Genomic DNA, 14252 nt, shown 5'->3' with positions numbered 1-14252 from the left:
TTAAACTAATTTTTTATTATCTCTCTAACAGTAAAAAATTATCGTTGTCGCGGTGACCAGATTAACCAAATTTATCAACGTTAGTAATTCTTAATAGGAGTCAATACAATTGGAAGTTACCTTTACAATTATCCATGTCAGGGATATATATTAACCAATAATCAATAAACCACTAACCTGGCTTAGCATATAAATACAAGCCAGATTTGTCTCCACATTAACATCACTTCCAGTTAAACAAAATAATCAAATCAATAAAAGAAAGAGAACCACAGAATATTTCACCATGCAATAACCAAAAGCCTACAATAATTAATATCTATTTTACATGGGTGCTGAAGATACAGCAAGTGTTCAATACATATACACAATAAGAATTACTAAGGAAAAACAAAGGAGAAGGGGGGGGGGGGGGGGGTCAATTGGTCTCAATTATATTGACACTTGATTTCAGGGAAAAAGGGCAAAACTACCTGCTATCTTTAACAACTAATAAGCCCTGAATTGAAATGTCAAAAGAATACCTCAAAATCATAAGCAGAACTATACATCATCATACAACCTGCTGGTTAGGGTGCAAAATTAAGCAGCAGACCCATTTCAAATGAATATGTAGAGCTAATAAATGCTACAGAATGCAAGAAAGACACAACTAATGTCAGGGACATATCCACAAGGCTCCATCTAACAAACATACATATCTGGAAAGCCGAAGAATTCAGTTTCATCTCTTGGTTTTTAAGAAGGGTAGTTTCTTCAGAAATTTTGATCCCTTTGATGATCTCCTCTCTTGAGGTTGGCTGTTTGAATCTCCGGAGGTGTTGTTGAGATTTGGTTCAAGGGAATCATCATCTTCCACATCTTCCACATCTTGCAGAAGACGGAGCAGTTCCAATGCAGTTGCCTGTCCTTTGTCGCTTCCATTCTTGGATATATAGAAAAGATGAGAGATAACATACTGACTCATAACCAATCTACAATAGTCCATGCGTTGAGAACATAGAGAAATTAGGACTTCAAGTGCATGTTCTTTTTCCTCATTGCTTCCTGTCTCGAGTATTTCGGCAACAGAAGCTATGAAACCCTTGGTTTCAACAGCAGAATTCCTACCCTCTTCAGTGTCACAAAGATTTTTCAATATAACTATACAGTATCTCAAAAGGGACCTGTCTTTGAAAAATGGAAGCAACGTTGGGATGCACTTGAGAGATAGCATGAGGGGACAAACTTCACCATTGAAGGATAAATTATACAATATTACAATGGCTTGTCGTTGGAACTCTTTGTTATCAGAATTAAGTATATTTAGAATAGAAGTGAGTGCATTGGATGCTGCTATTTTAGCTTTTCCATGCAAATAACTAGAGAGTTCTTCCATTACGGCAAGAGCTTCTCCTGTCACTTCTGAATCAAGAAAATTGGCCAACAGTGTGAATACATCTTCACTGAAATTACTCAGACCATTTCTGCATAAAATCACATAAAAAGTAAAAATGAATTTCCAGGTTAAAAGTAGCTGCACAGATAAAACAATCAAGCCAGCAATTTTAGTTCAAGAAGAAAAACTTTTTCTTTTGAAAAAAAAAAGAAAAAAGAAATAAGATTCTGCAGGCTCTAAAGTGCAAACCAGCAAACATGTCAAGTTTGAATATTAAAAGGGCTATGCTTACAAGGAAAACTGCAAACAAGCTTTACTTCCTTTTTAAAACTATTGGCTGCTGTTTTAAAAGGATAAATATCAAATCTTTTTGACACAGCTCAACAGAATATTAAACTAGATGAATGTAACCAAATCAAAACAACTAGAAATATAAGAAGAAAAAATGAGAAAGGGAAAAGAAATTGTGCCTGCAGTTGTTGACAAATTCCAACAGCAGCTGAGTTCCAGCTCTGAGAGCTTTTACATCATGCAGATCATAAGCACTGTTCAGAAATCTGATGAGTGGTTCAGTGAAATTCTGAGGTGATACAGAAGAAAAAGCTTGGTAATTGCTTTTCAAATTTTCTTTCACATCTTCAATGACCTGACATTGAGAATCCCATTGGAGATCATGCAGTTTGGACAAGAGCTGCAAATTTGCTTCACGTATCTGTTCTTGAGCTTGACGTTTGTGAGAATCATCATTAGTCATTATTGACCTCAAATTTGACTCACGAGTGGTCTTAGAATGCAAGACATCTGAATTGTAACTAGTATCCAATGATCCAAGAGACATGTTACTAAGATCCAGTGGCAAGTTAAAATTATTTATGTAACTTCCAAAACTCTTGATGGAAGTCATAGAAGCTTCCCAAGAGTGAAAACCTCCTACTAGCCTGTTTGGGTCAGAAATGGAGACTCCATTGTTTCTGCACCATTTTGATATTAAGTCTTTCATAGCAATATTAGGAGTCATTCCCATATGAACTAGTTTCTTTTTAGTTTTCGGGCATGTATCATTACCCTCATCAAACCACTTTTGTATCCACATCCTTTCATATGTAACACCAGATGCAATGACAACAGGATCATACATCAATCTTGACGATATTGGACACTTATACTCCTCAAGGGGTGTAGCTCTACCAAACTCATCAGTCTGATTTCTATATTGGTCATAGTGCAAGCATGGATCAGACTCAGGTTGATGCCTTTGTTGAGAATGGCGACTAGAGTTCTCAGTGGCCATTGGTTCATCATTATTGGAATAGACCTTCTCCATTTCTTCCCCAATGATGTGATTTCCATGCTTGTCCAGTATATACCAAAGAAATTTCAAAATGGCCTTCTTTTTCTGGTCATTGGTTCCAATTTTATCTCGCAACTTCTTAATAGATCGTTTCTCTATTAAGATGGCCTTTTGGGATGTAATGTTAAGTCTTGGTGCTGCAAACTGAAGAGCTTTTACTGCAGAACCGTCCATTGTATCTGTATCTTGCTCAAGCAACTCCTTAACAACCTTTCCAGCCTCTTCTTCGGCAGAGTCTAAGACAAATGTGGCACACTCAAGATCATCGATTATTCCAGAAACCTGCAAGCCGAGAGACATTTCAGTACCAATGAGAGTATTAAATTGAAGTTTCAGCTTAAAAATATACAAATTAAAAAGGGTAGTACCGGAGGCTAATTAGATTTTTTTCCCCCTTCTAATAAAACTAGAGAATAAACTCTTCACATTGGGTGGATTTTGTCTGTAATCTTTAGATCTTATAAAACAAATTCACAATTTTTTTTAAGGGTGTAATGCCTTTCAAATAATTGAAATAGGAAGATGTCTTCACTAACCTCTGCAGCTAAAATAACTGGAACCATACCCTGAATCTGGATCAAGCTTTGCAATAATGATTTTCTTGCCTTTTGGCATCTTTGAAGTATTGCATTCCCTGTCAGAGCCTGAAAGGAACATTCAAGTCAATTAAACTCTGACACATGCACCCTCCTAGTATAATCCACTGATGATCAATATTTAATTAAGTCACTAATATTTTTCTTCATGTGATATTAACTGAGTAACGAATGGTGGCCTTATTTCTCTGAGCAGTTTTTGATATTAACAGACTGAGTACTGATGCATGTCACAGAAAGCTATTTTTATTTTTTCATCTTTTAAAAAAAGGAGTTACATACCAGGTAGAGTTTGCTGCAATCAGAGCAATGCTGCAGTAGTAGTTTGGCTTTATCGATTGCATTGTTCAGCAAACACAGAGACTCTATTCCTGACGAGCTTCGAGGCCGAGCCTCCTCTATTGCCGGAAATATCCTCAAAACTCTTGCTAGTATTTTCATGAGTTCCACGCACAGTTTACTATGCACCTGTTAAATTGAATTCATATAAAAACAATGCTAAGTTCAAGCATCCAAGTATAGTTGAAAAGACCTAAAGGACAAGGATAGTCACTGAAGTACAATGTCTGAGAAAATCCACACAATATAGTCAAAGTGAATCACATATTTTACCTTGAAGGAGCGCGGATTTGGTAATGACTCCGCTTCTTCACCACTATCAGTTCCCATACTGGTAGAGTTCCTTGGATGTTCCGTTAATTTACACTTTGAACACCAAGTATGATTACTCTGAGAACAAACCACAGGTCAGACAGAAAAAATGGAAAAGCTATATGCCTGACATTATAAAACTTGCCACAAAATGACCTTTTTAGAGTATATGTATAAGCAGTAATATGCATCTCAAGGAAAAATTCCACTAGTAATTATAACTGTTACTTTTACAAAAGTGATAGATTTGCTTATGTTAGAAGAGATCAACCATCTGAAAAAGCCTCTATATTCAACAAAACACTTGCATGAAATATTCTCCTCATAGTTCTTACACAAAATTTAACAGGTTGCAGATTCAACCTGAAGTCTGCAATAAATTCAAATTAAGGGAAGAGGGACTAAACGGCAAAACACTCAGCATATGAGTTAAAGGAAAGGCAAGTTTGTCACCGTAGAAATTAAAAATTAACTTGTATGAAACAGATAGATTGATCCTCATCTATTCCATTCTATTTGTCCCTGTCACTTTTTTCGATCAATGGAAATGGAAATAATTCATTAATCTAAAGACGTTCGAAGAAGTGACAGTGGTATAGCTTCACAATCCTGCACAATTAGGGATGATGAACAGTAATTAAGGATGAAACGGAAGGTTTAAAGTAAATCGCAACAGCTCCATAGGAATAAAAGACTAAAAGAGGAGATTTGGTTACCTTGAACTAAAACAGTAACTAAGCAAGCAACCTTCCTCCTTTGCTACCAGAGAAAGAAGAATTCCATGCTCCAAGCAATAACGAAAACACTACTAAGCAGAGAGTTGAAAGGAACAAGCAAGGAGTTTCCTTGCAGCAGTACCGTAGATAAGAAAGGTGAACAAGAAGCAACGGTTGAACGAAATTATGAGCGATTTGAAGAAGAAATAGAAGCGTGTGTCCGAGCTCATAATATCTAACAAGCAGAGATTAAAAACCCAAACACAAACCCAACTAAGTTGAATAGAAATAGAAAAAGTTGCCACAAATGAAGATATGAATAGGAGTCATAAAACAACAGCTCCACATACACCAAGAGCGTGCTATATTTCTATTCTATTAAGATAAGGGAAAGAAAGGTATGAGAAAAAAATGTTGCTTGCTGTAGGTAAAGTAGTTTGCCTCAGCTTCAGGGAAGGTGGTACAAAAAGATCGAGTGGTCAACCTGAGGATTCTTTTCCGCAACGAGTTGTATATTTAGCAGCAGTGTATCTCTGTCCATCATAATGTTGCCTTTTCCACCAAAGACCGAGTCAACCAACCCCGGCCCTAATACACAAGAAAACGATCACTTTAATAGATACCACATTTAATTACAAAAATAATAAAAATTCGTACTAATTTGATAACTATTTACTTAAAACATGTAGTCATGGCTAAAAATATTAAATAATTTGATGTATCTAAATAAACCATTTAACATAATACATATTTATATTTTAATTATTATTTTTAGATAAAAAAATATTTGTGTATGAATAGTTATTTATTAATTTTAATTTTATAATTATATTATGTATTTATTAAAATTTAAATATTAAATTATTATTTATATAAAATATATGTTAAAATATTATATAAATATATAATAATTAATTTAATGACTAATTTTAAATTTTGTTAATTTTAATATTCGTTGCTCGTCATCATTTCACCGTGGAGTGCTTTATAGGTGTTGTATAGTAACAGAAGATGCATGATTTGTAGTTGGTGATGATTGTGGAATGTGGAGCGTTGATGATGAGGACCGAGTAGGGGAAGTGGGTCCCATTGAAGCGTTGAAGGGTGGCTGCTTTTGTCTTGGTTGACTGGGACAAATATCTGACGTTTCTACCCGCGGACTCCCTTGAATACAATAACAACTACAATTAAGCTATTTGTTTCGTAATATTTATTTTCCCAAGGTCAAAATCCTAACTTATTAGCAGTGTTGAAATGTATAGGTATTACTGTATTAGTTCACTACTGGGGCTCCTGTTATTGTATTCACTTTTTTATCCATTTGATAAAGTTGTGCATTCATTAGGGTTGGGATAAGGATAAATAATCCCCAGTAGTTTTGTGGCTTCCATTTTCATCGAGATCAAACAAATTTTAGAGCTTGAATATATTACTGTTGATAATATATCGATTTGATTTCAACCCTTAAATAAAGGGGAAGTATTACTGTAAAGCTTTGTTTTGTACGGATTAAATTTTTATGGTTAAAAATAACTACACATGTATATCAACAGTGACACTAACATTATTAAATAATAATTTGTATGATTTAAAATAAATATTTGTATTGTCTGTATGAATTTATATCTGTATGTTATAATTGACTTAAAGTATTTTACTAAAGTATTCTCTCATATTAATTTGTAGGTCCGAATCTCCATGTTTACTGTAGTAGAATGATTACGGTTTCATTATTATTAAACATGTTCAGAGGCAAAATTATATATAGCATTTTATTTTGTTTTTTCTTCTATGATCAATGATAGATCGCTGTTTAAATATATAAAATTGAGTGGTAAAACCGTAAAATAGTAAAGTAAGTACTATATCAGAAAGAGGTTTTGAAAAGAGACAAAAAAAATAGTTAAAAGATAAAAAATCTCATTATCTTTATTATTTATATTATCCATATATATACGAATATTAGATATTTTTATTTTAATAAATATATTCTAATAATCTATATACACCACATTACTTTAAAAATATTTAATTAACATGATAAAATAAATATTAAATTTAAATAATTATATATTTTAATTTTTATAATATTATTTAATATATAATCTTAATTATATTTTCTCAAACTGAGAAATATGAAAATTAATGAGATCCAATTTGTCATTGCAATAGAATAAACTTTTAGGTGAAAGTGATTTCATCATGACATAGTAATTTGGTTTGTTGAAGAAACTGAAATGAGCTTATTCAGCTTTTTCTGGACTCTATGATGATTAGTATGACAGTCAATCTCTATATACTTAATTCTTTTGTGGAAAACTGGATTTGCAGTGATATAGAGAACAAATTGATTGTCATCATACATAACGATAGGATGAGAGAGATATTCTAAAATCTTTCAACAAGTACGAGAGTCACACTCTCCACAAGTGACAAGAGCCATGACTTTGTATTCAACTTCAGTCGAGGAACGAGCTATAATGTGTTGCTTCTTACTTTGCCAAGAAATAAACGACTTTTCAAAAAACAAAAATCATAAGGCAGTGAGTGTGAGATTGTTGTAGAAACTAACACTCGCTTAACTAGAGCACCTTTAAAATATCGAAGTACATGCAAAGCGGTTTAAAAATATTTTGTTGTGACACAATTTAGAAACGGATTGAATTTGGCAACCGCGAAGCATATATCCAGCCGTGTATTGGTGAGGTAAATTAAACGTACAATTAGCCATCTATAAGGAGTAACATCATCAAGAGAATTTTCTGGAGATTTAGATAGATGAGTTGTATGATCTATTGGCGTGGAGGTTAGTTTTGCATTCATCAACCCAAACTTATCAAGCAAGTCACATGTATATTTACGTTAATACATGACAATGTCCGGTTGACTGGCAATTTTCAAACCAAGAAAAACTTTTAATTTGTCAAGATACTTAATTTTAAATTTGTTATCCAGGAGCTGTTATACATGTAAACGGTCTTTCTGTAGACATGATACATGACAGAGCACAATGGCGTCGTTTGATTCATGTAGCCGACCCCACTTAGTGGGACAAGACTTTGTTGTTGTTGTTGTTGTTTGTATCCAGGAGCTGTTTAATCCTTGTAATTTCTCTCTAATCATCCCTGCTAAAACTAGGTCGTCCATATAAACAAGGATACATGTGAAGCCTCAATAAGATAGTTTAGTGAATAAACAACTGTCTAATTTTGATTAAGCATATTCATCGTCAACGAGAACACAACACAACTTCTGATATTACTATCTACTAGCATGTTTCAAGCCATATAATGATTTCTCCAACGTACAAACTGAACCAGCTGGCACTGCTAATCCTAATGGAGGTTTCATATACACTTCTTTTAATAAATCTCCATGAAAAAAAGCATAATTGATGTCCACCCGATGGACATACCATCCTTTAATAGTAGTAATAGCCAAAAGTTTTTTTAAAGTAGTGAGTTTGATAGCTGGTCTAAAGGCATCAAAATAGTCTAAACCTGTCATTTGAGTGAAGCCTCTAACAATGAGCCTTGTCTTGTGGCGTTTTACTTCATCATTGGGTTTGAACTTGGCCTTGAAAATTCATTTGTAACTAATTGCCTTCTTTCCAAAAGGAGGAGAACTCAGTTTTCATGTTTTATTCTCTTCAAGAACCTTCAATGCAGTAGTTATTGCCTTACGTTGGCAATCATAGAGGATGGCTTCTTCATAACTTCTTAGTTTTGTGGTGGAGGATATAGTAGATGAAAAAATTTTATACCTGACAGTGTGTAAGATATATAGTTAAAAATTAGATGCTTCACTTCAAAAAAAAGTTGAAAATTATTGAGCCAAAACATTGACTTGCATGCAATGGTACTCTTGCAAATAGGATGGTTGTTTTCTTTGCCTGCATGATCTTCTAAGTTCATTAACTTCAGATGTACTATTTGGATTACTTAATGCAACAGGATTCAAATTATTTGCTTCAAAAATAGAAGGTTAGCCAGGAGAAAAATCATGAGATGCAAGTTCAAGTGAGTGAAAATGAGGAGAAGAATGATGTATGAGAATTAGATGTTGGTGCATGAGGCTCAGAAACGAGAATTTCTTATTATAATACAAGTCCCTTAATCTTATCGGTAAATTGTTTTTGAAATTAGAAAGAATGTCCAAATTACACAAAGTATTTGATATTTCACTATTGCAAAAATGATTAAAATGAAAATTCATTTCAAGGTGAGAAGAATTAGAATTTTGAGAGTACGAATTTTTAAAGTCTAAGAATTGATCATTTGAAGACAAGATCTCTTTAAAAGAAAAATAGAATTCATAAAAAACAACATTTCAAAAAATAACAACTTCTTTGGTTTTAATACCAAACGAAATATAGCATTTTGTCCTTGGTTTATATCTAAGAAAGACACACTTTTGTTCTATATGATCCAATTTCTTTTGATGAGCATATAAAGTAGAAATAAAAGCTAAACAACAAAATAAATCTTTAGATAAGTTAACTCTGTAATGTTGCCATTAAGAATCTGATATGGCTTGTGTTTGAATACAACTTGGGATACTTTATTAATTATGTAAATAGCATGAGCCACTTAGAAGATTAGCTAGCTACATTTAGAATTTTTTGATGCTTTCTTTCAACAATTTTATTTTGCTATGATGTTTCCACACAGCTTCTTTGATCTAATTTTTTTTTTATAGAAAGAAGTCATAAAAAATTTCTGCCTATTATTAGTTCTAATGGCTTTTACCATGATTTTTTTTTTTGTGTAGATCATTTCAACAATATTCTCTAAAAGAGAACGAATTTTAGATTTATTTTTCATAAAGAAAATCTAAGTAAACCTATTCTTATCCTCAACAATGGTTAAAAAATATCTATATCCATAAGTAAATAGTGTGACAATAGGCCTCCAAATATCAACATGAATCAAATCAAAAAGAAATTTAGATTTATTCAAAGTATTAGAAAAAAGTAACATCTTTTATTTTGTAAAATGACATGGATCACATGATATATCATTGTTTGGACATGAGATGAATGAATGCATTTTTTTTTAATTGTTGTAATCTACTAAAAGAAATATGGCTTAATCATATAAGACTGCAACCTATATTGCCTCGTTATGTCTAATCCATAGCTATAATTACTCAAGCAAGTACAAGTCGGTATGAATCTAAATTCGTCTAGTTCTTCTCAGATTTCTTTCAGTTTTGTATAATAAGAGGTGATGGATAACTCACCTAGTTTTGTAATGAACAAATTCTCCCCAAGCTCAGCAATTCGAAATAGATCATCCTCATAATCGATGTTTGAGATCCTTTTCTAGTTCGTACACTCTGTAAAATTTTTTGGGCTCGATGATCTATGTAGCTGTGATAGCAAAAATGTGTTGCAACAGTCCCAAGTATCATACAAATTATTTGTTGGAGCTTATTTGAGAACGTGCCATTGATGAATATAATTTTATTCTTCAATTTTAGATAGTTCTGCACAAATTTAGACTAAGTATGGTAGTTTAATGTAGTCAGTAGAGTGGTTGTAAGAACGATTCCAGATGTCTCCCTTAAATAAATATAGTAACAATTTAAAAAATTTTAAAGAAAGTTGGTGTTAGATCTGAAAGGAATTTAAAAAATTTGAAACAGAGTCATCATCCTTGCAAAATTCTAAAAATCTGCTGTAATAAAATTTGTATATCTAAATTCATTACCTCTTCTACTTCATTCATTGCCATTGATGAATAAATCGATCAAATCTATCTTTTACAAACTACCCTCACTATAAATTCTCATATGTGGTAAAAGATTTATACTTTATCGCAAATTTTATACTCATTGCATCATAATAAAATTTTGTTTAAATCTACAGAATTAAATGATAAAATAATAAAATAAACACCATATGAGAAGAAGGTTAAAAAAAATAACGGAAGAATAAAAAATTTTATTACGTTTATTATTATTATTATCTATATATATATATATATATATATATATATATATCTTTACCGTAATAAATATACTCTAACAATTTATATATACTTAATTAACATACATATTAAATTTAAATAATTAACAAAATAAAATACATACTAAATTTAAATAATTATATATTCTAACTCTTATAATATTATTTAATATATAAATTTAATTACAATCAACATCATTCCATATCCATATTATATTATTATATTATTATATGCTAGTTTCTTGCAAGAATCGTGTTCCTTTTTTACAAAAAGGACGACTTTTTCTTGTTGACTTTAATTAATTAGAATATTAAATGTTTTCAATACATTCAAAAATAAAATCCACAAAAGACAAATTTTTATGTGGTAATCAATTAGTTGCATATCGTGGATGATTTTTATGAACTCTATAGTATTTCTGATTGTAAATAAGTGTAACTTTATAACCGAATTTATATTCTTTTGTGAAATTAAATGCTTGTGGTATCGTATCTAAGTTGTTGTCTCTAATTGTCAATGTCATTAAAATAAATAAATTTCTCCTAACTTTTAAGAATCATTATTTCTTTTCGCCTTTAATTAATTAGAGTATTAAATGTTTTCAATGCATTCAAAAATAAATCCCCATAGACAAATTTTTATGTGGTAATCAATTAGTTGGATATACTGGATGATTCTTATAAACTCTATTATCTCTAATTTTAAATAAGTGTAACTTTATAACAGAATTTATATTCTTTTGTCAAATTAAATGCTTGTGGTGTGATATCTAAGTTGTTGTCTCTTGTCAATGTCATTAAAATAAATAAATTACTCACAACTTTGAAGAATCAATGAATCATTATTTCTTTTTGTCTTTAAGTAATTAAATAAAGTATTCAATATTTTTAATACATTCAAAAATAAACCTACAAAAACAAATTTTAAAGATTAATAATTAATTTGTTGGAAATCAAAATTTTATTTAAAAATTTATCGTTAGTTAATAAATTAATTAATAAATTACTACATATACAAGATAAAATTTAAATTTTTAATATTTATTTAAATAACCAACCATTAAATCAATCTAAATTAATTAGTTTAATAGTACTATTTTATCCGATTAGTGATATGAAGTTGATTAAATAATTGGACCTCGGACTACTTTAAGACTTTATTAACCCAAAAGCCGAGGCCAGTTTTTTCTTTTTAACTTCTTTATTTTTCATATTTTTAAATGATTTCATTTCTTTGGTTATCTGCTGTTTCTTTCGTAACTAATTAACCTAAATTTTTATGAATTAACCCACTTGATGTTCATTTTTTTATGCCAACGACGACGTTAGTGTCCAGGCAATATACCATGCTAGCAACTAAATAAAGTAAGATAAAAGCACATGTATAATTAATTTTTGTGTGAAATTGATAATTAAAAATTATTAAATAATTTAATAAATTTGACTAAATTGACTTTTAGCTCTTAACTTCACGTAAAAGTTATACTAAGTTTTCACTATAAATTAGATGATTGATTTTTCTCTTTTCATTTTTTTTCCCCTGGCGTGGTTACATTTTCTTGAGAATCGTAACTGCCATGTAACTGCTAAAGAGTCTTGTGCTTCCTCGGTATGGATCTTTAAGTTGTACTGTACACCTGAATTTTAGGGCGATATTGATGTTTGTTGGGATTTTAAGTTTTTAACCGTACTTTCATTAAGGAAGATTTTCAATTAATCAACTATCAAAATAAACTCTTAATTATCTTCACATATGGTCTCATCCTCAAACAGTCTCTGCACTAACCATGAATAATATGGAAAGACGATGATGTTATCAAAATTTTAAGAGTAAATATCTAATTTAGTTATTGTTTATTTTTTGAAAGATAATACGATTTTTGAGTAAAAAAGAGACAATTTAATTTTTTTTTTGTTAACTAGTATTTTATTGTGATGACATGACCGATAAGTATTATACAAGAAAAGGAGTTAAGAATGGCTAAAGATCTATTTTTAAAAAAAAATGAACTTGATCAAAATCAACTTGGTCAAAAACGTTTTCAAAAAATATAACAAGCTATAATTTTATCAGAATAATTTAGAGAGATTAAGTTATATCAAGAGTAAAATTATTTATTTGATTGTCTTGATCAGTAGAATGAATATTAAAGAGAGACTAAGTAAATTATAAAAAAAAATATGAAAAACAATAACTTGAATGACCATGCTGAATAATAGTTTAAAATTGGAAAGTTAATTATAATTAAAATTCAGAAAAGAATATATTTATTACTTGTTTTTTTGTAAAAAAATGTCTATATTTATCACTTGTTTTTTTATTGTAAATTTAGTTGCCATGTATAGTTTGTATAGTTGTCCAATTTTTGTAGGCTATAGTATATTCCAGACACATTGAAGTAATATTTTAAAGGTGGGTACTCCCATGAAGATATTATAATTGTCTTCATGTGATGATTTTTCTTTTTGACCCTTAGATGATGGATTATAGGGTTAAATTTTGATATATTATAAAAGTGTTGTTTTTATTTGAAGTGTGACCAAATTAATAAATCACACTTTTATACAAAGCATCTTCATAAAAAGATGTTTTTTGCATCATCATTTGAGTAGCTTCCTATTTTAAAAAGTGGACAAGAGTTTCTATTAAAAAAGAAGAGTGTAAGAAGTGTTGATAAGGTTTTTTACAATTATTTAAAATGTTTAAGTAATAAAAAACGAAAAGATATTCTAAAAAAAAGCATGTATGAAAGAAATTATTAATAAATCTTTTTTTAATTATAAAAAATGAAGTTGTATGGATCCTTTCTATTATTGATGATAATATTAAAAATGATAATAAATTTTTATTTTCTGTTTTATTTATTTAAATTTTGTTATTTTTCACAAATTACTCCACTATATTGAGTTCTTTTAATTTATTAACAAAAAAAAAGAAAAAAGAATTTGTCCCTCTTCATTCCTGCCATCACAATGAAAAAGAGCCGAATCCCTTTTTACTAAGGAATTTTTTGGTTGTTTTATAGCCGTTTGGGTTATGTTATGTTCTTAGTTTCCTTTCTTTCATCTTAGAATATTATTTATTGCTAATTATTTTTGTTATTTTGTTGTGGAATCTGAGATCTGTACTTTTTTATCATCACTGAAAATTACAAATATTTGATAAAAAAATAATAAGTTTATTTATTTTTCTAATTTTTATAATTTTATCAAATTTTTAATTAAATTTTTATATTTTTTTAATTAAATATTTATATCATATCAAATTTTGTAATTAAATTTTTACTGTAACAAAAACGTTAAAATTAATAGAATACTCTATTAGATAAAATATAATAGTTAGTCAAATATTAAGAATATTTATTTTGTAAAAAGAGATTTCAGAATAAAAAGACATATTCAAGAAAAATATAAACACCAACATAATAATTAAATCAAAATAATAATAATAAATTAAACCAGAACTACAGCTTAAGGTCCGGTATCTGTTGACAGTGTCTAATTTATAAACGCATTCCTTCTGCGTTTGCCTTTAAACATGAAAAACGCAAGTGGGGAAATTATATTTAACACTAAATAAAATAATAATAGA

At 30.0% G+C, this 14252-nt stretch overlaps 1 protein-coding gene across 3 annotated transcripts; it reads right to left on the bottom strand.

Moving 5' to 3' along the window:
* Window positions 1–279: 279 nt before the first annotated feature.
* LOC107642885 (ARM repeat superfamily protein) lies at window positions 280–5289 on the bottom strand. Of its 3 annotated transcripts, none has more exons than XM_021123024.2 (7): window positions 4693–5178; window positions 4430–4585; window positions 3938–4054; window positions 3608–3793; window positions 3266–3373; window positions 1849–3011; window positions 280–1466 (listed from the first exon to the last, which is right to left on the bottom strand). In XM_021123024.2, exons 3-7 carry the CDS (start codon window positions 3992–3994, stop codon window positions 725–727), a joined length of 2256 nt encoding a protein of 751 aa, XP_020978683.1. In that variant the 5' UTR covers window positions 3995–4054; window positions 4430–4585; window positions 4693–5178; the 3' UTR covers window positions 280–724. The 3 variants fall into 3 exon arrangements, with proteins under 3 accessions (XP_020978683.1, XP_088344460.1, XP_016201867.1); XM_088488334.1 differs by having other exon boundaries at window positions 4450–4585; window positions 4693–5094; XM_016346381.3 differs by lacking the exon at window positions 4430–4585 and having other exon boundaries at window positions 4693–5289.
* Window positions 5290–14252: the final 8963 nt, after the last annotated feature.

This window comes from Arachis ipaensis, chromosome B5 (genome assembly GCF_059453495.1).
Source record: "Arachis ipaensis isolate K30076 ecotype BB chromosome B5, ASM5945349v1, whole genome shotgun sequence".
NCBI classification, from domain to species: domain Eukaryota; kingdom Viridiplantae; phylum Streptophyta; class Magnoliopsida; order Fabales; family Fabaceae; genus Arachis; species Arachis ipaensis.
Note: the sequence above shows the minus strand (reverse complement) of the source record. Positions and strands in the feature narration are given on the sequence as shown.

Bases quoted from the DNA above. Each gene is read 5' to 3' on its own strand.
- LOC107642885 (XM_016346381.3), bottom strand. From the start codon at position 3,994: ATGGGAACTGATAGTGGTGAAGAAGCGGAGTCATTACCAAATCCGCGC. The intron at 3,794-3,937 runs GTAAAATATGTG...TCAATTTAACAG, and splicing joins CAAATCCGCGCTCCTTCAAG to GTGCATAGTAAACTGTGCGT. The intron at 1,467-1,848 runs GCACAATTTCTT...GATTTTATGCAG, and splicing joins GAATTTGTCAACAACTGCAG to AAATGGTCTGAGTAATTTCA.